This window comes from Mya arenaria, chromosome 14 (genome assembly GCF_026914265.1).
Source record: "Mya arenaria isolate MELC-2E11 chromosome 14, ASM2691426v1".
NCBI lineage: Eukaryota > Metazoa > Mollusca > Bivalvia > Myida > Myidae > Mya > Mya arenaria.
The window spans coordinates 13,781,510-13,807,687 of NC_069135.1; the positions used below are offsets into that span (position 1 = coordinate 13,781,510).

General features: G+C 37.7%; 2 protein-coding genes across 2 annotated transcripts; both read right to left on the reverse strand.

Moving 5' to 3' along the window:
• Nucleotides 1–1,773: 1,773 nt before the first annotated feature.
• Nucleotides 1,774–7,585, reverse strand: LOC128217944 (transcription and mRNA export factor ENY2). Its single transcript, XM_052925414.1, has 5 exons — nucleotides 7,546–7,585; nucleotides 5,774–5,854; nucleotides 4,111–4,181; nucleotides 3,156–3,230; nucleotides 1,774–2,122 (listed from the first exon to the last, which is right to left on the reverse strand). The coding sequence occupies exons 1-5, from the start codon at nucleotides 7,551–7,553 to the stop codon at nucleotides 2,052–2,054; spliced, it is 306 nt and encodes a 101-aa protein (XP_052781374.1). The 5' UTR covers nucleotides 7,554–7,585; the 3' UTR covers nucleotides 1,774–2,051.
• Nucleotides 7,586–14,487: 6,902 nt separating this feature from the next.
• Nucleotides 14,488–20,987, reverse strand: LOC128215859 (uncharacterized). The gene is made up of 2 exons (XM_052922469.1): nucleotides 15,005–20,987; nucleotides 14,488–14,687 (listed from the first exon to the last, which is right to left on the reverse strand). Exons 1-2 carry the CDS (start codon nucleotides 20,985–20,987, stop codon nucleotides 14,488–14,490), a joined length of 6,183 nt encoding a protein of 2,060 aa, XP_052778429.1.
• Nucleotides 20,988–26,178: the final 5,191 nt, after the last annotated feature.

Consider the following 26,178-nt stretch of genomic DNA (forward strand, 5'->3'; position numbering starts at 1 on the left):
CCTAGTCAAAAGAGTGTTTGTCCCTAGCTTAAAGGATGTTGGTCCTAGGCCAAAGGATGTTGGTCCTAGTCCAAAGGGTGTTGGTCCCAATAGCTCAAAGGGTCCTGGTCTCGAGCTCAAGGGGTGTTGTATATGGAGGGCATATTGATCCTTTGAATAGCAAGGACTCTTGTAAACTTTTAGTGGAATACCACCATATTTATCGTTGATATGCCAGCGGTATTCCAGCGGTGAATTTTGGTTGTCTTCCACTAAAGGTTTAAAGGTTGCGCTATAATTTACCTTGTGTTCCATCGTTAGAAGACTGACCTTAGATATACCAAGATATGAAATATTTCGTATATGACATCAGCGGTCTTCTGAGAGATTTAATACTTGGCTTGTTGCCAATGAAAAATGTTATTTTATAAATCTGCATTGCAGCAATGTAACTGAAGAGACAGGACGCAGTAGATTTATCATGTCATCCTAAAGAAATATGAGACTAAAAATGTTTACATATTGTCTGATTGCACAGATAACAGGCTTTCGAACAGAATTAAGTCCAGCAATTCTACAATTAATTCATGCTTGATATTTAACCTAATGGTATACCACTTAAAAATTTAGGGAGAATGATTTATAGTTCTTAAGTTGTTCTATTTGATCATTTGTAAAATAAAATATGTGGTCATTTTAAAGAAAAGGTGACCTCTAAAGCTTTAGCCAGTATTTTTGACCGAGTGGCCAACCTAAACAACCTAACACAAAGAAATGACTTGACAAAGACTTCATGAAGGCAAAAAGTCTAACCAAGTTACGTGAAGATTTATGCTTTTTTGGCTACTAGCATCAGCAAACAAGAGGGCCAGAATAGCCCTTAAATGCTCACCTAAACAAAGGGCCACAACTATGTGATAAAGCATGAATAAAAATGTTGCAATTTAAACATATCTTTACTGATGATGATGCCTTGTTTTATATTTGTAAGGGTCATGCAGTGAAGCTTCCTGTAAAGTTTCAGTGAATTTGGCCCCATAGTTTCAGAGATGTTTTTTTTAAAGCAAAACAGGAAGTTGGCCAGATTGTTGTTGTTGTTGATCAATCGCAACCCCTTGTATTTTTGTAGAAGGTTACCCAAGGAAGCTTCCTGTAAAGTTTCATTGAATTTGGACTGGTAGTTTTAGAGGAGATGTTTTTTTAAAGCAAAACAGAAAGTTGGCCATTTTGTTGTTGTTGTTGATCAATCGTGACCCCTTGTTGTTTTTTTGTAGAGGGTCACCTAAGGAGGCTTCCTGTAAAGTTTCATTGAATTCGGAGTGGTAGTTTTAGAGGAGATGTTTTTTTAAAGCAAAACAGAAAGACAGCCATTTTGTTGTTGTTGCTGTTATTGTAGTTGTTGATCAATCGTGACCCCTTGTTGTATATTTGTAGAGGGTCACCCAAGGAAGCTTCTTGTAAAGTTTCATTAAATTTGAACTGGTTATTTCAGAGGAGATGTTTTTAAAAAAAAACAGGAAGTCGGCCATTTTGTTCTTGTTATTGTTCATCAATCGTAACCCCTTGTCGTATTTTGGTAGAGGGTCACCCAAGGATGATTCCTGTGAAGTTTCATTAAATTTGGCCAAGAAGTTTCAGATGAAATGTTTTTTAAGCAATTGTTGACGGACAGACGGACGGACAAGGGACAAAGACTGATCACAATAGCTCACCTTAAGCACTTCGTGATCTGGTGAGCTAAAAATAGAATAAACAAGAACTAAACGTTGCAAGGTATGTGAAGTAAAGAAATCATTAAAGCACACATATTTTATTACAAATATTTACATTTTCACAATAAATATATACATCTTATTAGCAGAAAACGTAGGGTTTAAAAGACAGAGAAAAAAAACGCATTTTTAACAATATTAAAATGAATATTGTAAATTTTGAGTGACAGAGTTTTTCATCACAAATAAGCCAACATTTCATTGAAGGAGTTTCATAAATTTATGTCATTTAAAATTGATTGCATGAAACTACAGACAGTTCACATTCCTACATGAAGAGATACATGGACGGATGGACACTCAGCTCTGCTGGGCCAGGAATGTTCTGATTCTCTGTAGAAGTTCCTTCTTAACCGTGTCAGGGACCAGTGCTGAAATTTAATGAACAGGAGAGTTGTGATTATTGTGGTTTATTCTAAGTTGCATTGTTATGACTATTTAATGAACTTGAATTCCACTAATCCAATGTGTCGCCTGTTGGGAGCGCCATATTATTTTAAGCATAGGTCACCACCACCATGACCCAATGACCCTGGAAACAAGGGGTCATCTACTGCCCATAGAATCTACCCCTATCGTTCAAAACAACTACCCCTAAGTCGTTCAAAACAAATTAATCATAAATGATAGTGTCCGATAATTTTGAATGTGCATACCAAGTTTGAAGTTTCAGCCTTATTCAAAATAGTTATTAATAACTTAATCAAATAAATAAATCAAGGACAGCAATACGACTATTTCACCACATTGCTATAAGCATAATAGACTAACAAGATATAGAGAATACTAGGTTAGTGCCATGGATGGAGAAAGTTTATCCGGCAAGGCGGAGGAATTTATCAGGTGAGCCAAAGGCTAAAAAAGACTATGGAGCGATTGCTCAGAACTTTGTCAAAGTTTACAACAGTGTTAGCAGCGTTGTTGTTAACTTTAGGTATAATATTTCATGATGTGGTAATATATTTGTTTAAAACAAGTACAACCAAAACAGTTGCCTCAAATCTTGTTAGAAACACTGCAGATCATAGGATTTTCCAGTGAACTACCAGAGCAGCAATAATTTTAAAGTTAAAAATGATGACATAAAATCGTTGTTAACATTAACAATGTTCTGAACAACTGGCCCAATATATATTATGACAATTGCACCGCAAGCAGGTGAAATCACTAAGTCAATCAAATATTTTGAGGAGAATTATGGCTTTGCTACGAGATGTGCATATTGTCAAAGTTATCATGTGTACAATGTTTATATCTTAAATGCTTTTCAAGGTATGGCCGACATTTAGGTTTTTGCATGATGCAGACATCTTCAATACGATGAAAAATATGCAATGTACATTCCAAAAAACAAAGAAGCTAATAAAATAGTACATTAGTCGATTGCCAGAATCAACAACCCACCTCTGCCCTTCGGAGTGATTTCAGCCACCAGGTCGTCCACTGTGATGTGCTCCAGCCCCTTTTGTCGTACAACCTCTGAAGTAGGCAGAAACAAAATAACAAGAGGTATTTGTAAAACATGTATACACTTGTCAGTTGAAATGGCAGCCAAGAAGTCATCTAGCATTCAAAGTAGTATGAGGGGTAGTTAGGGGTTATGATCAATATCCCTTCAACCTGGGGATAGAAGGTATGGTTCTGACCAGTTCTGAATGTCATTAGAGGATTTATAGTTTCCAGAAAACATGTATGTGTTCTACTTACAGCAGTAAATTAGTTAAATCAATAAAATAAGCAAAACATATGGACAATGCCAGTTAAATAGACATAAAGATAGCTTCTTAAAGGTCAACTAGAGTCATAGCCAATATGTTTAACATAATATGGCAATCGGCAATTTCTTGCATTATTAAAGCTAAACATTTAAATTAAAATTCAATGTTTTAAAGAGAAACACATAGACTCTATGTGATCTCTTTAAATTAAACGAACAAAGATTTTGTGTTCAATTACACTGTGACCTTTACCTAATGATCTCAAAATCAATCCAGGTCATCTGCTGGCCAGCTCCCTACTACGCTTGAGGACATTAGGTCCAAGCATACTCTCATTATCTATTTGGACAAGCCTTTTGTGTTCAAGGTCACACCAACTTTGACCTGATGATAATATGTGGTAACCAGGCATCCAAAATTCACATAATTTATATAAGTGTACTGAAAGCCCTGAATCCAAGTCTTTAAAGTCAACCCTTTAAACTGTGCTATTCATGTTGGGTGAGCTTATCAAATTATGTGTTGTTTTATTGATTGTAGATATTGTTTTTTGGGCCAGTTGCCTTTGATTACAAATAAAACAACTGTCTTGAAGGATTAATCTAAAATGTAATCTAAGGCTGTTTCAGATGATAACCAACCTTTGCAATGCTGTTTGAGTTGGTCCCTCCAGCCACACTCCACCAGCCTAGTCCTCAACAGCTCCTTCAACCTGACACACATGGAGGATAGATTTATTTCAGTAAAATATAATAATACATGAACACAAAATCATGCCCATAAATCAATGAACATTAAAGAAGTCTGTGGTCGCATAGTAAGTCAATGGTTGCCAAGCAGGACATTGGTTGTTAAGGAAGTAAGTGATTGCTTATCAAATTATTGATTGCAAATTTGGTCACTGGTTGCTTAGAAAAAGTTGAGGAAGTCATTGGTTGCTGAGGAAGTAATTGGTTGCTTAGTAAGTAATTGGTTGATAAGATTGTCATTGGTTGCGTAAGAAAACATTGTTTGCAAAGGATGTTATTGTTCGCTATGGATAAAAGTTGGAGGTGTTTCTTTTTTGATTTCCATGGCAACCAGAGCTCTGCATGGAACCATTTTATTTTAAGGTCTCTGGAAGAGGACCATCAAAAAAACATTCCTGTGAAATTTGGTTGCAGTTGGAAAAATGGTTTAGGAGAAGCAGTTGTTTGAAGGAAAATGTTGATGACAGACAGTTGAGTCCGCTATCACAATACATTGTAGCTTACCCTTAAGCACATTGTGCTCAGGCAATTAACAAGTATATACTACAAATAAAGCTATTGGAGAAGACAAAAAAACATGCCCTAAGGGTACTGGTATCTAATTAGTACTTCTTAACATAGGTTCATTCAACACTTTCCTTCAAACAAAATGGTACAAAATACATAGCAAAGGTTTAGCCCAAGACAGTTGTAAAGCCTTCTCATTCTACATGGTACTTTAAATTAATTGGTAGATTTTCATCCCCAACCACCTTCTTTTCCTCCACCCCTTAAATTATATTGACTCAATTAAAAATGTTGAACTGAGGTCTGTATTTTCGTATCAGTCTGGTACTGTAAGGGAGTGACGTATACCATCCAGTGTCGATGTCAACATTCACATGTAAAAAAGGAAATTTCTTACGATGCTGTTCGTAGCACATGTATATGGACCCTTATGCAATAAGAAAGAGCATGAACACATATTCAACGGTGATAAAGTCATCTAAGAAACGTAGAAAATAAGATTACCCCCGTCCCCCAAATTAAAAATCAAGCAATTAATTTTTAATTTTTATTGACCTAACAGGTTTCACTTTGTGAGAATATAAAATGTGCCTGTCAAAAGATAGGATATAGAGGTCAATCAAGGGCACTAATTTGTATTAATAGTTAAAATGGAGTTATGTTACCTAAATGTGTTCTGACTGAATGAACAGTATTTGAGATCGGAGTTAAAACCAATATTTGCCCAAACACTTAAACCTAACATATCAAGTTGAACAAGGGCCATAATTTGTATTTAGGATAATATGGAGTTATGTAACCAACTGTGTGATGGTCTTGAACAACTGTATGAAGTATTAAGATGAAGGGTATTAGAGTTATAGTGAAAAGGCCAACTTGCACTAAAACTTAAGCACAGACACGAGTATTATAGCCTCCTTATGCTTATTGGAACTAATAATCATTAAATGATTTACAAATTATATACAATTAATCATAAACCAGAATAAGATATTTTGTAAATGATTGTAAAGCTTCAAAATCAGATCATTTTCTAATGGGTGTTTACCTTTCCCTTTCTCCAGTCTCTACCAGCTTGGAGTTGATGGTTGCCCGCATCTGAGCATCCTTTACTTTGCGATCATGCAGGCTGGAACATAAAGTCAAACAAGTTCTACAAAAGCTGTGCACACAGTAGATCATATATTTACAATATGTGCAGGTTGAAAGAAGTTCACTGTCATAATTTCTTTGAATATGTTCCAATCAGAGGTCACTCATAGAAAACTGTAGTGTCACTTGAATGTTCAGTATATATATGTGAATTTTGAACATGTGTAGTACACTACTCGTGGAACTACCACTTCTGTTTTCCTCAGCGGATTTTCTTCATCGCGGACACAAAATCCAATTTAGCGAAGCGAAGAGTAACGTATAATTACAATCGCCGCATTTCTCGGAGTGAAAACACAGCGAAACTCTGAGGAAATTGATAAGAATCTCCTACTTCGCCTATACATATATCTAATTTGTTTAATTTATTTGAATACTTTTCTTTTACTGTGTTGTTTCAATATTTTTCAGACTCACGTGCACATAATACGACTGGTAATCCTTAAATGGCGCGAAAAATTCAATATACATGTATATATCGGTTTATTTTTGATCCAGTTCTAATAATATCTTACTCATTTGACTTTAGTCGCAGTATCTTAAAGTAATGTAAACATTCTGTTTGCTATGTTGATTCAATCAATTTCTATTAATTGATTTTTGGCATTTTAAACTTCCAGTTTGATAAACAAAAATGCATTTTTTCGCAATAACAAACATGCCAGATAACCGAAAGTAGTCTAAATTTAGCGCACAATACATCACTACGAAATTTACGTATCACATGACTTCCACATTGCCAAAAATACTAGATTGCATTTCATATAAATAAACTCAAATTATTAACTAAGAAGAAATGGTTCTCAACAATTTAACACAGAAAGAGCATGATGTAACAATGGTAAACAGAAAAACACGTGGTGTTATATATATCTTAAATGTGTGGATATCGACAGGCAATTAACAAATATTCGTTGAAAGGTTAATTTATAACCAACCGAGATATAGATGTATTGTTTCATTGAATATGTTATCTTCCTTTCGTTCTTTACGAGGAATAGCTAACGAATGTGGCAATGATTGATTTTTATAAATGAAATAACTGCAAATGTAATATATTATTTATTTTCAATAGTAGCAAGGTAGTAGCAAAGCATACAACTTAGAGTTCTGCTTTGAGGCCAAAAAAACAACACCATCACCAGCGATACCAGCAATAAAACCCTCGGCGGAAAACGAGCAACTTGGCAAAACTCGGCGGATTTAAGCAAGAAAATCAGTTATGTACTCAGCGGATGTCCGCGATAAATTTCAAAACCCTTAGAGTGACCGAGGAAAGTGGTAGTTTTGCAAGAGTGTACTGTATACTGACTTTAAATAAAGGTTCTTGTATCTTGCTGCAGTGCACATTGTGTGTAATGATTTGAATTCATATTGAGAATAAGAAAATAGATTGTTGTCATTCATATTTTGAACTACCCTATCACCAACAGCCCACTTCATTAGCTTGCAAGGTACACTAATTAATAAGGTGACGATAATTTCAAGGATTGTGATTTAACGAAATTTACTGACATTCTGTGAACAAGTTTACAGTATATGGATTTTGAGGAAATTTTCCGGTCTGGTGTAATTTTAAAAGTTATATTCACAAAGAATAGTGTCTGTTCAATATATTTCGGGGGAGAAAAGAAAGAAAGTAAACAAAAATAAAATAAATAAACTTACTCCGCCATGTTGGATTCTTGAAGCACTCAACACTTTCAGATGGATTTTTTATATATGCCGGGATCCGGGATCTAGAATCGGAAACCCCGGGACTATTTATATCGATCCCAGGACGGGACCATTAAAGTGCTATATCCATTACAGCCTCAGTACCAGTGACTGTTTATATCGATCCCGGGTCCGTACCGAGAAAGCACTTTATGCTCGCACCATCAAAGCCGGGGCCTCAATATAGGAGTAGAAGGGGGAAAGTTGAAGTTAATTTTTGTGTGATAAAGAATTTAGGATATTTCAACCTATTTATAAATAAAACGGTTGCGTTTATTGGTTTGATGATTTTGTATTATTTACCACAGATCCACTAGTGAGTTTCTAAGCCCAGGGGAATGCTATTTACCTTTGTAGCGGTCCGCTGTAGGCGGCGGATTAGTGTAAGGGTCCGCTGTAGGCGGCGGATGTGCGTTCATAGTATAACATTCCGTTATAGACGGAAGTACGTTCATAGTACGTATGTTGGTAATATGCATATTAGAAATGCCTGGGCTCTGTGTGGATTGAGAATTTACTGTATAAAAAGACCAGCGGACCCCTTCAGGGTCGAGCATTTTTTTCTTTGAATGGATCTGCTGGTGTTTGTTTGTCGTCGCATGTTACACCATTATTCTGTTCGATGGGGATTAAAAATCAATGTAAACGAAACAAAATGTTGTTGTTTTTTAAATAGAAGCAAGCTAGAAATGTACAATTCTATAATATCAATGATTTGGTGAATATAATAGATAGCTTTAATTATCTTGATATTAACTTCATATATCATTGTACAGGCAATATGTTACATGCAGTAAAAATGCTAAATGATCAAGCTCTAAAGGCTTGACATAGTATCTAACGACAAAGTTCATCTCGATGTTAAAACTAACTTGTCTTTGTTTGACGCTATGGTTGTTCCAATCTTATTATATGGTTCAGAAGTATTGGGGTATATAACTTTAAGGAAGTTGACAAGCTTCACATTAAATTTCTGAAATATGTTTTAGGTGTAAAGCGACAAACTAACTTTGCTATGGTGAGCATAGCAGATTTCCTTTATCCAAATATGCAAGGAACGTTTGGTTAACTTTTGGTAAAAAATATATATAATGTATATTCACCAATTAATATGGTATTTAATGATTTGAATGTTAATGAAAATAATTCTTCTTTGGCAAAGAGAATAAATTATATTATTGAACATCAAGGTTTTATGGATGTAAAACAAAACTTTGATGTTATAATATAAATTATTTTTTAATAAAATATGGAATACGTGACACTTTTCATTGATCTCCATTGAGGTTTTGCTTCTATAAATGATATGCCGACACTTTCATTGTATTGTTCACTTAAAGAAAACTGAAGATTATATCTTGTACAAATTAAAAAAAAAAGATAGATTAAGAAGATGTATGATCTGTTGTAGATTGTCAACACATAACCTTGAAATTCAAACTGGTGTAGCGTAACCGCATATAACACGATTACCGCCCTTTGTTATAAATTGGCCATTTACGTTAACGAAGTTAAATGTCTCGCGGTGTTTTTCAAAGGTTAGTTTCATATTTTAGACTTATTTATTCCAAATAAATATTCTATTAACGACAATAATAATTAAAGAAATCATGTTAAACATTATTTATTAACCGGGAGTTGTTTTCATAAAGACTTCGCAAAGAGCTAGGGTATCGCACCCGGATTTCTTGTATCTCACTCTGTTTCTTCAAGTCTTCCAATGTCTGGATTTGACTGCGAATTGCTGTCACTTCTATCTCATGTCACTTATGGCATTTAAACACAATTTAAGTCGTGATGGCGTCACGGCGGGGTCAAGCCATAATGCAGCCAATGGGCGCGGGCAGACCTTGATAAACTCAAATAAACAAACGAAAGATTCATTCTGTGTTTGACCGCCGTCGAGGTAACATCAAACAGTAACCGGAAATAGTCTTCTGAGGGCAAATAATTAGAGTCTTCACCTTCTGGCTGTTTATTATTGAACACAGCGCATTGCGATCTGTGGGATAAAAAGGCACCAGGGTTATCTAGCGTTCCAGTTCAAATAGCCAGATACATAGAGCATTGCGATCTAGTCTGGTGAACGGAGCTGGTGGCTAGAAACTCTAGTAAGCCTCATACCTGACATCTGCGTTGGCCACAGAGCATTGCGATCTGCGCGCTGACAAAGGTTAAGGTATTTTGCATCGCCAATAAACAAGCTCCCGTAAGAGAAAGCCATTCATCAAGTGACTGAACTTATATAAACCGATGCATAATCTTTGAACCCTGATTATTTGGTTGATTATGTTTTAACTCACCAATCATTTTTCGAATCATTTGTTTTAATTATAAGGCAAGGTAGCGTGAGGAAAATTGATATAAGAGCGATCCATATAGGCTCTACGACACCGATTGAACATACAGCCGGTACGTTACACTGGTACATATTTTGGTACTTCCAGAGCTGATAGAAAATGTAATATTTGTTCTCCAAATATGAAAAAAGACGAGTATCATTATATGTATATATATATATGCTATGTTGTACACTCTAAAACAGATTAGGACATACATACACAGTATACTTAGGCATCAGCTCCTGGCCTTCTATGAATATGTTAAAAATCTCAATAACTATTAAGCAATTTAACAAGTAAACTTAAATCACTGAAAAAATTATCAAATTTGCAATGGAACTAAGAAAACATATCCTGGAACTTGAACTGTTTCTTAAGTTTACTGTTTATTAAGTATAAATGCTTTATAATTTGACTGTATTATTAGTATGTTGTTGTTGTTGTATATTTCTCTTTACTGTACTACTTAAACTTTGTGTGTTTGTATATGTGTTGTATTATCACCATGCCCACGTATTGACCAGAGGCATTTGCATGCCGATTTCTGCCAATATATTTTAATTGCCTATATGTGTGCGTACGTGCGTGCGTGCGTGTGTTTTTTTTTATAACTAGCAATGCCACAAGTGTTAGGGCATAATCAACTGAAGTTTTTTAATGGTTATGTTAACATGGATAGGATTTGTACTCTTTCCCCGGATTTACTGTGCCGAACTTTTTAAATGCAAGTGAAGTGTTTGAAATCATCTTATTTACATGATATTACGTTATAGTTAGATGACATGAATTAACATTTTATAGATGAAGAATGGGCGGAGTGAGTATAGTGAACGAGTCCTTTCTAATTATTAAAATATTTCTAAATTACATTAGATTAGACTAGTAAAGTGAAACCATATCCAATAGCCAGAGCTGTTGGACTACTGTATATGTATTCATCGCATGTCTCGAATATCCGATCAACCTATGAGGCTAAAAATCTCCCTTTGGTTTCAGTTCGTACTTGGGATAAGACGGGGTCAAGCCATATTGCAGCCATTAAAGGGCGCGGGCAGACCTTTATAAACTCAACAACAACAACAACAACAACAGAAAACAAAACAAACAATATATATATGACCAATGAGATACTAAAATTGGGATAGTGATTGATTTATTGCTTTATGACTACATGCCCCGCTTTATTTCCCATTTAATGTTCTGCGTGGTCTGTTTATACCTTCGTGATATTATTACGTAGATGTCGATTTCATGACATTTCTTACTCAACAGGATGCAAATAACTGCATAGTTTGTTGACCATTTAGGTGTCACAAAAATAGAAACTGTTGTTCAATTGCCCTTATAATTATCATAATTTTGCAGTTTATGTAGATTTTTTTAATATAAACTGTGTATCGTTACTTATTTTAACTTACCGTTTATAGAACCATATACCATGATCGATAAACTGGGATATAGAATGATACAAAGTTACTTTGGTACTTTGTTTAGACAGTTTATTGCGGAAAATCATGTATTAAATATATAGAAACCACAAGCGGTCCCAGTTTTTCTCAATAAGCGATCCCGACATTATCAGCTAATATCCCGGCCCCAGCAGTCCCGGCTTTCTCAAAAAGCGATCCCGGCAGTTTAAAGATAAGGTCCAAGCGAGCATTTAAAAAGTCTCGGCTTATTCATATCCAGGGATATTTAAAAACTAAATTCAATTCACGGGTCACGCTCAGATATATGAGGTCTAGGCTCATTGGTTGATGTTATCAATGTATCCTTAACAGGTCAACATATCCACCATTTTTGTTAAAAGTCATGATAAAATAAGTGTTTTCAGTTGCATTACCGGGAAAACTATTTTTTTGGTCCTAAAACATGAGCAAGTCACTTTAAATGCAATTTCAATTAAATTCGATCAGATTCATAACAAATACATTCCTAAACACTTAGAAATATATATCTCATAAATACCACATAATAATGCAGCGGATTGTTCTGTTATATGTTTGATTTAAAGAATTTACCATTTAAAACACTTTATACCGTCTAAAACACAATGAATGCTAAGAAATGTGGTTACCAAATTATCTTAAATGAAGTTATTTTTGTCATTAACAGTTACATGTCTTTTACCTTAGTGTATCATGTGAAATCATGAACAATGTCAAGAAAAAAGATCAACAAATTTTCATGTTAAAATTAAAAATCAACCGGAAATTGAACTAATATGTGTAATTTTTCCAATGAAAAATGCAAAAAGTGGTATCACAATAAATGTGAAAAATGCGTACCTGGTAATTACGTTTTTTAAGCTGGTTCGTAATTTGTTATAATTTAGTTATTTTACAGGTACATTTATTTGTTTCAATAAATTTAAGGTATTTATAGAAAGCTCTCTCTGCCCAATCGGTGAATGAAAAGGTACCTCTTGTTTCTCCGAAGAGTTGTTGTTGTTGTTGTTGTTTATTTCTTGTTTTGACACGGGCAATCAATTGCGAGGGGTTTCTGCGATGGCGAAGTACCCAGTAGTTTCGTTTTACAGGCCATAATGATATCCCGTAAAAAATGATTGTCCTATTTGAAGAAAACTTGGAAGGACGTATATAATTTAATGAAATTTCATCATTTAGCTCCTTAGCAATTTTGTAAGACATTCTTTTGTGGAACTTTAACGATAACGAGTGTATCATTGGATTTATAATGTTGTCTGGATGGCAAACGTGTGAGGCCTCTTATGTCCGTTCATTCGCAGATAATGTTCGTGTCCGGCAAATAACATGCCATTCGCTCCCACTTATTTTAAGACAGGCACTTTGTGTGAGACACAATTTTAATTCCTTGTTGCACATTTTCTCAAAACCAAGACTCTTGAATTGTTAATAGAATATATTTTATCTGATTAAATGCAGCTTGGCAATTTATTTTCATTTTAAAGACGAATCTAGGCTTGTGCAGTTTACAACATTTACTATAAACATTGAGTCGAAGCACTATGAATTTTTCGCTACATAAGAACAAATATTTCGGGAAAATGTAGACTTGCATAATGTCCTTAAATTTTATTGAAATGGCAACAAATGCATGTATTTTGAAATAAAATAAGGTATTAACCATAGCAATGCATGGTTTGTATATGTCTTGGTAAATTGTTTGACATTGAATGTAAAGTGTTTGCTCCGAAGAAATTCGCATTTATTTGGCACAATGGATGATGAACAGGGACTCATTTCCTTTTCACAATAAATGGGTGCGTCATAAGACGACACACCAAAATCAACAATAATGATTTGGGTCACAAAAAAGATAAACACAAAGGTAACCTCAACATCGTTTTTATTCTTTCCAAAACCGGTACAGCACAATGTCCAATGCTTTCCTTGACAGTGATAAAATAATAAATGAAAATTCGAACCAGTGATGACCGAACAACCCTCAATATTTAGTCGCTAGACAATTACACGATTATACATAACTAATTTTGATGAGAGCAGGTTAGAAAAATGTTGTCAGAGCAAACAGATATTGAAACAAGTATTTATTTATAATGATTGTCTTAGGCTAGATTTAATAACAGTTTAGGATGAAATTGAACCGATCTTTATAATGTGTATGTTGCCATGACAACAATTTCCACTTAAAAATATACATATGCTAAATGCAGATAATATGAATAGTCATAAAAGGTCAAATCTGATCCTTTATCACAAAAATGAACTAACGCAATACCAAAAATCAAAGAGCTTGAACTCTTGTTTTATGCAAATAAAGTATTTGAAGCACATTGAAAAAGGCTAAAATAATAACAATAAGCAGTATATTATCGCCCGTGGAAAACCCCGAAATTGTCTTGTTTCAACAGGACAACGTAAACAACGTAAACTATACTCTCAAAATATCAATTGGCTTTTTACCAAACATATGGACGTGACCTGTTTAAACAATCGTATAGCAAGTACGAGACACGATTAAAACAAAACTAATATCATCAAATCAAATTCTATATATATATCATCAAGTGTCCTCTAACTGTACAAACTAATACGACCTCGTATCCAAGTTTTTGAAACATTTACACATGCGTTGAATATGCAGTTAACAACAAAACACCCAAAATACAAAAATCATATGTTGGAGACATAAACATTTATATAACATGTTGAATAAAGTGTGATTATATGTGTGAATGCAGCGAAAAAAATAAATAGAGCTAGGATGTCACGATGTTCACGTTGCAAGGAACAGCGAGTGGACACAGCATGACGGACGCAAACGACTGCACCGATACACTAACATCTGAAAAAAAGTTTAGTTTTGAATTGTGGTACAAGTTTTTGTTTGAAAGTATTCTTTTAGCATATATGTGTTTTGCCTAATATTGTAAATGGTATCAAAGTAGTAAGCTCATAAGAAGCTGCGTTATTACCCATGCATTTATTGCTAATCTTTCGAAATTAAAATGTAAAAATATTATAAAATTGTGACTTTAATCTTAAGCAAGTCATAGTATGTGTAGGTAGAACCTTTGTGCACAACAACCCAGCTCTTACCATGTGTTTTACCACGTCATTTTGCCCATCTTCCACTTGACGTAGTCTCCGCAGCATATGGCAAGCTTGGGCGTGTATACATACTCTCCGCAACAATAGGACTCATCACCGTACGTCCTGGAAAGGAGCACTCCGTCACAGCAAATGCTCAAGAATGGGTCATAGCTCATCTCGCCGCAACACTTGGTGCCTTGGCCACCACAACGACCTGCAGGAAGGTGCATTTTATCAACGAATAAAGTCTGTATCAAGGTGAGACATACTAATAATAATATAACTATTATTATCAATATCATTGTTATCATTATCGTTGTTATCATTATTATTATTATTATTATTATTATTATTATTATTATTATTATTATTATCATTATTATTATTATTATTATTATTATTATCATCATTATTATTGTTGTTGTTGTTGTTGTTGTTGCTTTGTTATTGTAGTTTTACATTATTCTGCGTTGATATTGAAGTCAAACAGGTCATATACCCAAACTACCGAAATGTCAGGAGATGGATTACCTTGCACATTGCAATTACAGCAAATCTGCTTTGCGCTGTAGATTGTCTTATCACAGCAGCAACAGTCATCCCACGGCAGTGTTTTCTCGACCACAGTTCCGTTACAGCACAGTCCTCTCTCCGGATTGTAACTCCTCTGTCCACAGCAGCGTGTCTTCGGGCCCACCCACGCATGCTGGATGACGCCGTCACAACAGATGTCCATGTCGGCGTCGTAACTGACACCAGCGCAGCACCGGGTGTTCGAGCCCTTGATAGGTTGAGAGACGTCCATCGGGTTCCCAGGACAGCAGATCTCGGTGGAAGGATTGTATGTTCCTTTACCGCAGCACCACAAGTCACCAGGTTTGTCAACATCACGAAGTTTTCCGTCACAGCACACCATTTTGGTGATATCATAAGATTCGTCTCTGCAACATCTCGTATTCTTCTGTCCTCCGACTGCTTCACGTATAGTGCCTTCACAACAAATGTGGGATTCTGGGTTGTAACTTTCCTTGACACAACACTTGGTGTCTTCTATGTCCTTTGTCTTTGCGTTGCTCGGTTTCCCATCACAGCAAACTTGTTTTTCGGTATTGAATGTTGTGTTTCCACAGCAACAGTTGTCATCCTTATTTGCTTTGACAAAAATGCGGAGGTCATCGCAACAAACTTCGCTTTTGGGATCGAATGCATTCTTGTCACAACACATTGTGTCAGAGCCACCTTTTCTGTCCTCTATTTTGCCCTGGCAACATATCTGAAGTTCTGGATTAAACGTTAGATTGCCACAACATACGTTATCACTCTTCTTTGTTTTCTTAACGACATTTCCATCGCAGCAAACATTATCGTCGCTTTGGTAGCTGACCTGTCCACAGCATTTTGTGTTGCCTACCTTAAACAATTCTTGCGGTACACCCATGCAGCAAATCTGTTTCTGTGTATTGTATGTAGTCTTACCACACACCCAATCATCGTCCTTGTCCACCTTCTCGTATAGTTTGTTATCTTCATTGCATATGAACTTATCTGCATCGTAGCTGATCTTACCGCAACACTTAGTATTTGAGCCCTTCAATGGCTGCGGAGTGTTCTCACAGCAAATTTCTTTTTGGGTATTGAATGTAGAGTCTCCGCAGCAGCAGTTGTCGTCTCCACTCTCCTTCATGCGTACTTCATTCTTACAGCACATTTCCTTCTCAGGATCAAAGCTCTTGTCAAGACAACACATGGTCATATCGCCAGCAGTTCTTGGTTGTGGTGTCTCGTTACAGCAAATTTCGTTTTTAGCATTGAAAGTCTTCTTTCCGCAGCAGCTATCATCCCCCTCATCGTCTTGTTTCATTATATCGCCATCTTCGCAGCACACTTCCATCATAGTGTTGTAGCTCTTATTACCACAGCAAGAAGCGTCCTTTACATCACCCTTGGGTGTGCTAGGCACTCCATCACAACACATTTCCGTTGCTGTGTTGAACGTTGTTTCTCCACAGCGGCAATCATCATTTTTGTTTCGCTTGTCATAAAGACGGCCATCAAAACACAGTTGTTTTCTGGTGTCGTAACTCTTCTTGTCACAACAGTCGGTAAATTCTCCACCTACGGCAGGCTGTGGTTCTCCATTACAGCAAATCTCATTGGCTCTGCTGTATGTCTTCCCGCCACAACACCAGTCGTCGTCATTACCTGTCTTGTCAAGGAGACTCATGTCGTTGCAGCATACCATCTTATTTGGATTGTAGCTTTTCTGTCCGCAACACAGAGTTGTATCGAACATATCTGATGGCTTTCCGTTACAGCACACCTGTTTCTTTGTGTTAAATGTTGTCGCCCCGCAGCACATGTTGTCATCTTTGTCGGCCTTTTTTCTTATTTTGCCATCGCAACACACGTAATTCCTTGAGTCGTAACTAACTTTTCCGCAACACTTAGTAAATTCATCACCAACGAGGTTCTGAGGAACATCGTCGCAACAAATTTGAGCTCTCGCATTGAACGTAGTATTTCCGCAGCAGCAATCGTCGTTTTTGTTGCCCTTGTCACGTATTTTACCATCACAGCATAAAGACTTGCTTGTATCAAAACTAACATCAAAGCAACAGGATGTGAATTCGAAGGACCCAATAATGGGTTGTGGTTTGTTATCACAGCATATCTCAGTTTTTGAGTCGATTGTTTCCTTTCCGCAACAACAGTCATCTTTCGGGTTCGTTTTGTTGACTATCTTTTCATCACAGCAGACCTGCGTAGACGCATCGAAACTTTTTCCATTGCAACACTGGGTATCTTTGCCATAAGAGGGTTGTGGTTTCATTCCATCACAGCAAACCTCACTGGAAGAAGCGTATGTCGTATCACCACAACACCAGTCGTCGTCTTTACCTGCCTTTTCCCTTATTTTGCCATCACAGCAAATATGGGTCGAGGTGTCAAATGACAGCATTCCACAACATTGAGTGTTTTTACCGAAAGACGTCTGGACGGAAAGCCCTTGACAGCAAACTTCTGAATTAGTGCCGTACGGTTTGTCATTACAGCACCAGTTGTCGCTATTCTTTTTCTTCTTGATGATCTTCCCACCACAACAAATTTCATTTTCTGAATCATAGCTTTCTGATAAGCAACATTTCGTTGTGTCAATACTCTTTCCTCTCTTTGGTTGTGGTGTGCCAAGGCAACACACTTCATTCTTTGCGTCGAATGTGGTGTTTCCACAGCAACAGTCATCAGCCTTGTTGTTCTTTTCTCTGACCTTACCATCACAACAAAGTTGTGTTTGTGTATTAAAGCTCTTGTCCTCACAACATGTAATAAATTTACCACCAGGTTGTGTGTTTTGCATGCAACATATTTCTGCCGTAGAGTCTATAGTTGACTTTCCACAGCAACTATCGTCGTTGGGATTATTCTTATCTCTAATTAAACCATCACAACACACTTGTGTTTTAGAGTTGTAACTTTCCTTGCCACAGCATTTAGCATTATCTCCTCCTTTCTTTTCCTGTGGTTGATCTTCACAACAAAGATCTGTGTTAGTGTTCATTGTTGTATCTCCACATATATAATTGTCATCAGGCTTTCTCTTCTGTCGCAGCTTTCCGTTTTCCAAGCAGTAATATTCCTTAGGATCATAACTCTGCTTTTCACAACACATAGTTTCATCGCCAGCTAACAACGGCTGTGGTTCACCATCACAGCATATCATGGTTCGGGAATCCATTGTTGTCTTTCCACAACATTTATTGTCAGAATCGCCATTCTTTTTCACTAAAGCATCATCGCAGCACACGAACTTTCTAGTGTCATAACTTTCATTACCGCAACAGTCTGTGTACTTGTCACCGACAAGAGGCAATGGAATTTCATTACAACATATCTCAGTACGACTGTCGATTGTCGTCTTACCACAGCAACAATCATCTTTCTTATTCTTCTTATCTCTCACCTTCTCATCGCAACAAACTTGCGTTTCTGAATTGAAGCTGTCCGCTCCACAACAAGATGTTGATTGTCCGAACGAATCATTTGGTTTCCCATCACAGCAAACCTCTTTAGCAAGATTGAACGTCGTTTTCCCACACACACCGTCATCACTTGGGTTTCTCTTGTCCATCAGTTTGCCGTTATTACACAGTTGCTTAGCTGGATCGAAGCTGACCTTTCCACAACACTGTGTCTTATCACCTGCCACGGCTGTTTGTGGATATAGACCTTGGCAACACACCTGCTTGTTTGTGTTAAACGTCATGTTACCACCACAACAGCAATTATCGTCTTTGTTAACCTTCTTTTTTACATCCATGTGGCAACAGATTTCTCTGTTAGAATCATAACTTGCCTCTCCACAACATCTCGTCGACGAACCAAATGATTCTTGTGGCAAACCATTGCAACATACCTCTTTTCTAGTGTCGAATGTTGTCTTGCCACAGCAGCAATCGTCATCCGCATCTCGTTTGGGTCTTAGCTTACCATCACAGCACATTTCCTTTCTGGGATCGTAGCTGATTTTACCGCAGCAACGAGTAAATGGTCCTTTCAGATCCTGTGGCATACCATCACAACACACTTCACTCTTAGCATCAAATGTTGTCTTACCACAGCATGAATCGTCCTTATTATCACGCTTATCTACCACTTTCATTTCACAGCAAATCTGAGTGGCAGTGTCATAACTTTTGTCTTCACAACACGTTGTGGAATCACTCAGTTTCGGTTGGGGTTTACCTAAGCAGCAGATTTCGGTGGCCGTATTCATTGTTGTATTACCGCATGGACAGTCGTCGTTCTTGTTTCTCTTCACGATTATGACGTCGTCATCACAGAACTCAGATTTTGGATCATAGCTGACTGAGGCGCAGCATCGTGTATCCTTACCTCCTTTACGTTCCTGTGGTTTTCCATCGCAGCAGATCTCAGAAGCAGTATTAAATGTAGTCTTTCCACAACAGCAATTATCGTTGGCATCTGCTTTATTTCTTAAATCATCGCCATCACAGCAGATCTTTTTCGATGGGTCAAAACTTATTTTTCCACAACACTGCGTTTCTTTACCTGCAACAGCATCCGCTGGTTCGCCATTACAACATATTTCGTCCTGTGTGTTAATTGTAGTATTACCACAACAACAGTTATCCTCTTCATCGCCCTTTTCACGTACCATTCCATCACAGCAGATGTGTGTTCTAGTGTCATAGCTCATCTCTCCACAACAATCTGTAAATTTATCACCTACTAATGGCTGTGGCTTTCCTTCACAACAAAGTTCTGTCTTAGCGTCGACTGTTGTTTTTCCACAACAACAATCATCCTCTTCCTTTCTCTTTTTCCTTATTTCCTCGTTGCAGCAAATTTCGTTTCTAATGTCAAAACTTCTTGGACCACAGCATGATGTAAAATCGCCTCCAACGAGTGGCTGCACCTCGCCCCTACAGCATATTTCTTTCTTTGAATTCATAGAATGCTCTCCACAGCAGCAATCATCATCTGGATTATTCTTTTTCATTAGTTTTTCGTCGCAGCAAAGATGAGATTTTGGGTCGTAACTGATATCACCACAACATAGCGTTCTATTGCCTCCAACACGATCTCTGGGAAATTGACCTTGACAACAAATTTGTTTCTTTGAATTAAGGGTAGTCTTACCACAGCAAAGGTTGTCTGAATCATCTGTTTTCTCAATAATCTCTAGATCACAACACAAGAAATTTAAAGAATCATAGCTTTCGCGCCCACAACATCTTGCGCGTTCACCCCCTTTAGCTGGCTGAGGCATTATTCCGTCACAACATATTTCCTTATTTGTATTGAACGTTGTGTTTCCGCAACAACAATTATCATCTTCACTTGCAAGCTCTCTTATCTCTCCATTACAACATATTTCTTTTTTAGGGTCAAAACTGCGATCTTCACAGCATCTTGTTTTTTGTCCGCTTACAGCATCTCTTGGTTTTCCGTCACAACATACTTGTGTTTGAGCGTTCATTGTTGTTTCTCCACAGAACGCATCGTCCCCAGCATTGTTTTTTTTCCTAATTTCGCCATTGTAGCATATCTGATCCATGATGGAATAACTCACTGAACCACAGCAGTCGGTCATAGCTCCACCAACAAGGGGTTGTGGAACGCCAGCGCAACATATTTCGTCATTTGTATTGAACGTCGTATCGCCGCATACACAGTTATCATCCTTGTCTTTCTTCAGCATAAGGTTTTTAAAATCGCATAAGAAAACTTTAGGGTCATAGGACTCCTCGTGACAACAACGCGTTCTGTCACCAGCAGTTTTGTTTTTCGGATTTCCCTCACAGCACAATTCGTCATCAGAATTCATGGTTGTTTTTCCGCAGCACAAGTCGTCCTTTGGAGACCTTTTCTCAGTTACATCTGTTCCATTGCAGCATCGATGGTCTCTTGTATCGTAGCTTACACGACCACAACACCGAGTCCTCTTTTTACCAAACGAAGGTTGAGGCGTGTCACCATGACAACAAACCATAGTATTTGTGTTATAAGTAGTATCACCGCAAACCCAGTTGTCGTCTTCATTGACTTTAGTGTAAAGTTTTCCATCGAAACATATTTCTGTTTTAGAGTTATAACTAACTTGCAGACAGCACCTTGCATACCTTCCGCCTTTAGCAGGCTGAGGGACTCCGTCACAGCATATTTCAGATGTGGAATCCATCGTCGTTTTTCCGCAACAGTAATCGTCATCATCCTTCTCCTTTGCCCTTATAGACCCATCGCAACAAACTTCTTTTTGTACGTTATAGCTCTTTTTCAAACAACATCTATGTGTATCCATAGTGCCAGGTTGCGGTGTTTCGTCACAGCAAATCTGTTTTGCAGAGTTAATAGTGGTTTTACCACAACAGCAATCGTCATCATTGTCTGTTTTTGTAACCATTTTTCCGTCACAGCACAGATGTACATCTGGATCGAAACTTTGACTACCACAGCATTTAGTGTTTTTACCAAAACTTTCCTGTGGCATATTTCCATTACAACAAACCTCTTCTTTACTATTGAACGTTGTTTTCCCGCAACACACGTTATCTTTTTTGCTTCTCTTCTTGATAATAGACCCGCTGCAACACATTTCGTTCTCTGAGTCATAGCTTGCCTCCCCACAACATCTAGCATTGTCTCCACCCTTTGCTGGCTCAACATTATTTCCGTCGCAACATATTTGTGTGTTTATGTTTATTGTTTTGTTACCACAGCACGCATTATCATCTTTATCTGATTTTTTGTATACTTCATCGCTGCAACAAACACTCTTTGCTGGGTCGTAACTTTTTCTCTTGCAGCAACGTGTGTCGTCTCCATACAAATCCTGAGGAGAATCGATACAACATACTTCTTTTCTTGTGTCGAAAGTCGTTCTTCCACAACAACAGTTGTCACTACCGCTACGTTTCGGTGTTATTTTTAACTCACAACAAAGCGCTTTAGTTTCATCATAGCTTACACTTCCACAGCACTTCCACATTTCATCCTTGGCTGGTTGTGGGATTCCATCACAGCATAGTTCATTATTGGCATTCATTGTGCTGTTTCCGCAACATATATTATCATTCTTGTCTCTTTTCTCTCTAATCGTTCCATCACAGCACACTTCGGAGTCAAGTTCATACGCTTTATCTTCACAGCAGTCATGCGTATCGATTTGTCCTGATCTTTGTTTACCTTGGCAGCAGATTTCTTCGGCAGTGTTCATTGTTGAATCTCCACATGGTGCATCATCATCTTTGTTACGTTTCTTTATCAGGTTTCCATTATAACACACATATTCGTCAGGATCATAACTTACAAGGTCACAGCAAAGGGTGTTTGGTCCATATTTTGGTTGCGATTCTATACCACCACAACAAACCTCTGTTTCCGTATTGAAGGTTGTGTTTCCACAGCAGCAATTATCATCTTCACTTGCCTTTTCTCTAATCATATTTTCACAACACATCTCTTTAGCAGAGTTGTAGCTTTCCATTGCACAACATCTTGCTTGATTGCCACCCTTTTTAGATCTTACAAACTTTCCATCGCAGCAGATTTCGTTCTCCGATCTCATAGTTGTATCACCACAGCATCGGTCGTCATCTTTATCAGTCTTGTCCACAACATTGTTATCACAGCACATTTGCTTTTCTTTATCATAGCTGATCTTCAGGCAACAGCCAGTCATATCACCATATGAAGGTTGAGGAGTTCCGTCACAACAGACCTGTTTACTAGCATCAACCGATGTTTTTCCGCAGCACACATCATCTTCATCATTGGCCTTCTTTCTAACTTTTCCATCGCAACACAGTTCTTTTTCCATGTTATAGCTTTGATCTCCACAGCACGAGGTCATTTCTTCTCCGCCACTCATTGATTGGGGGTTTTCAAGACAGCATATTTGCAGTCTTGCATTGATTGTAGAATTACCGCAACATTCATCGTCATTCTTCGTAGTCTTTTTTAATAACACATTTTTCTCATAGCAACAAAGGTATTCATCGGCATCATAACTTTCCTTATGACAACATTTTGTATTTTCGCCATATAATTTTTTAGGTTCTCCCTCACAACATATTTCCTTTTTTGTATTCATTGTAGTTTTTCCACAACAGCAGTTATCGTCTTTATCTCTCTTAATTTCGAGTTTTTCACCATCGCAGCACATAAACTTTTCCTCTTCATAACTCGTTTCTAAGCAGCATCGTGTATCCTTTCCATAGGATGGCTGTGGGATGCCGTTGCAGCATACTTCCTTCTGTGTGTTAATGGAATGTTCACCGCAGCACCAATCATCATCTTTGTCTTTCCGTTCCATCAGTTTCATATCACAACATATCTTTTCATCCATATTATAACCCTTCTCTCCACAACAATTCCATTCACCGTCCTTTGTCATAGGTTGTGGGTTTCCGTCACAGCAAATTTCTTTAGATGTGTCCATTGTTGTATTACCGCAACAACAGTCATCATCCGCATCTTTTTTTTCCCTAATCTTTCCTTCACAACAAATTTCTGACACCATGTCATAACTAAGTTTCTTACAACAATCGGTCATCACTCCACCAGTTCGTTCCTTTGGAATACCATCGCAGCATATCTCTTCTTCGAACTCCATGGTGGTATTTCCGCAAATAGAATCGTCATTAGCTTTACGTTTGGGAATAAGTTGGCTATTGTAGCAAATAAATTCATCAGGATTATAGCTTTCTAGATCACAACAACGAGTGACGTCTCCTCTTTTAGGACGAGCAACCTGTCCCCTGCAACATACTTCTTTCTCTGGATTGAAAGTCATGTCATCGCCACAGCAGCAAGTGTCATCGTTACTTTTTTTATCCCGAACACCCTTGTCACAGCATATTTGGCTCTCAGCGTCGTAACTTTCTTTTTTGCAGCATCTGGTATTTTTACCTACTTTAGGCATAGGAGTATCAAAACAACATACTTCATTCTTAGTGTTCATTGTAGTATCGCCACAATGCCAATTGTCATCAGGATCTCTCTTTTTTATGAGAATCACGTCTCCAGAATCTGTTGTTGTACAAAGCATTTTAGAGGGATCGTAACTCTTTTCGGCACAACATTTTGTATCAGGACCAAATCTGGGCTGAGGATTACCATTACAACAAATTCCCTTAATAGCATCTACTGTCGTGTTGCCACAGCAACAGTCATCATTTTGCGACGCCTTCGCCACAATCTCACCGTCACAACAAAGCTCCTTCAACGTGTTCATGCTTTTATCTTCACAGCAGGTTGTGTACTTATTTCCACCGACCATAGACCGGGGTTTACCCTCGCAGCATATTTCAGAAGCAGCTTCCATCGTTGTTTCTCCACAGCAGCAATCGTCTTTCGGATTTACCTTCTTCACAAGCTCTCCTTCACAGCAAACGAATTTGTCACTGTCGTAGCTAACTTCACCACAACATCTTGTTGAAAGTCCGTAGTTTTTCCCAGGCATACCAAGGCAGCAAAATTCCATTTCGGTATTGTATGTGGTGTTTCCGCAGCAACAGTTATCGTTTTTGTTCCTTTTCTTTACAAGCGTGTCTCCATCACAGCACACATATTTAGACGGATCGTAGCTTTTAGTTCCACAACATAATGTATCTTTTCCTGCGACAGATTCTTGTGGTACACCGTTACAGCAGTATTCCTTTCTTGTATCTATAGTTGTATCACCACAAACCCAATTATCGGCATTCTTTCGCTTCTTTCTAATTTCATTCTCAAAGCATATTTCTGACTCAGAATCATAGCTTACACTTCCGCAGCACTTCGTAAACTCACCATTCTTAAGTGGTTGTGGATCACCATCGCAGCACAGCTCTGTCTTTGCATCGATTGTTGTATCACCACAGCAGCAATCATCTTTCTTGTCACTTTTTACCCGGACTTTCCCATCGCAGCAAAGTTCACTGACAACATCAAAGCTTTCTTTTCCGCAACAATCTGAGTTTACGCCACCGTCTTGCGGTTCGCCTTCACAACATACCTCTTTGTTTGTATTAAACGTAGTATTTCCACAGCAGCAGTCGTCGTTTTCATTCCTTTTCTTAACCATTTCTCCGCCGTCGCAACACAAGGTCTTATCAGCATCAAAACTTTTCAGACCGCAACACTTCGTGTTTTCTCCCATTATCGGTTGCGGTGTATTTCCTTGGCAGCATACTTCTTCGAACGAATTAAATGTAGTTTCTCCACAACACCAGTTATCATCTTTATTATCTTTATCTTTCGGCTTATCTGTATCGCAGCACACCTGCTTATCCGGATCGTAACTTGTCTTGCCACAACATGCATAGAACTTTCCTCCTGGAGCTGGCTGTGGGTTATCTAGGCAACAAACTTCATCCTCCGAGTTCATTGTTGTTGAACCGCAACAACAGTCATCGTCTTTGCTCCTCATTTCTCTTATTACATCATCGCAACACATTTCCTTTTCAGAATCATAGCCTTTATCGCCACAACATTTCGGCATGTTACCTCTTCTTTCACTAACCTTTCCCTCGCAACATATTTGCTTATCAGCGTTATATGTTGTTTTTCCACAGCATGTATCGTCATCTTTATCAGCTTTGTCCCTGATATTACCTTCACAGCAAACAGATTTACGTGTATCGTAGCTTTCATCTCCACAACATGCAGAGTATTTTAAACCACCCTTTCTTTCTCTAGGTTTGCCTTCACAACAAATCTCCTCATCTGCATTCATAGATGTTTCTCCGCAACAAGCATCATCTTTTTCGTTTTTTTTATTCACAAGCTTCATATCACAGCACACCTTCTTCTTCGGATCAAAACTATTCTTTCCACAACACATCGTAGCATCTCCAGCGACTTTCTCATCCGGATTACCATTGCAGCAAACTTGAGTTCTCGAGTTCATTGTTGTTTTGCCACAGCACCAGTTGTCGTTTGGGTTGGCTTTCGTGGTAAGAGTCAAGCCGTCGCAACAGACATGTTTGTCTGGGTTGTAACTTACTGGGCCACAACATTTTGTTTCCAAATCTTTCTGCATTGGCTGTGGTACACCATCACAGCACACTTCCTTGATAGTATTGATGGTACTGTTACCACAACAACAGTTATCACCTTTGTTAGCCATCTTTCGAATTTTACCGAAGCAACATATTTCGGATTCAGAGTCGTACGACTCTTGATCGCAACATTCAGACCAC

Bases quoted from the DNA above. Each gene is read 5' to 3' on its own strand.
- LOC128217944 (XM_052925414.1), bottom strand. The intron at 3,231-4,110 runs GTTGGTTATCAT...TGCCTACTTCAG, and splicing joins ACTCAAACAGCATTGCAAAG to AGGTTGTACGACAAAAGGGG. The intron at 2,123-3,155 runs GTGGGTTGTTGA...ATTAAATTTCAG, and splicing joins AATCACTCCGAAGGGCAGAG to CACTGGTCCCTGACACGGTT.
- LOC128215859 (XM_052922469.1), bottom strand. From the start codon at position 20,987: ATGGTTTGTTGTCATGGTGACACGCCTCAACCTTCGTTTGGTAAAAAG. The intron at 14,688-15,004 runs GTAATCCATCTC...ACCTTCCTGCAG, and splicing joins CTGTAATTGCAATGTGCAAG to GTCGTTGTGGTGGCCAAGGC.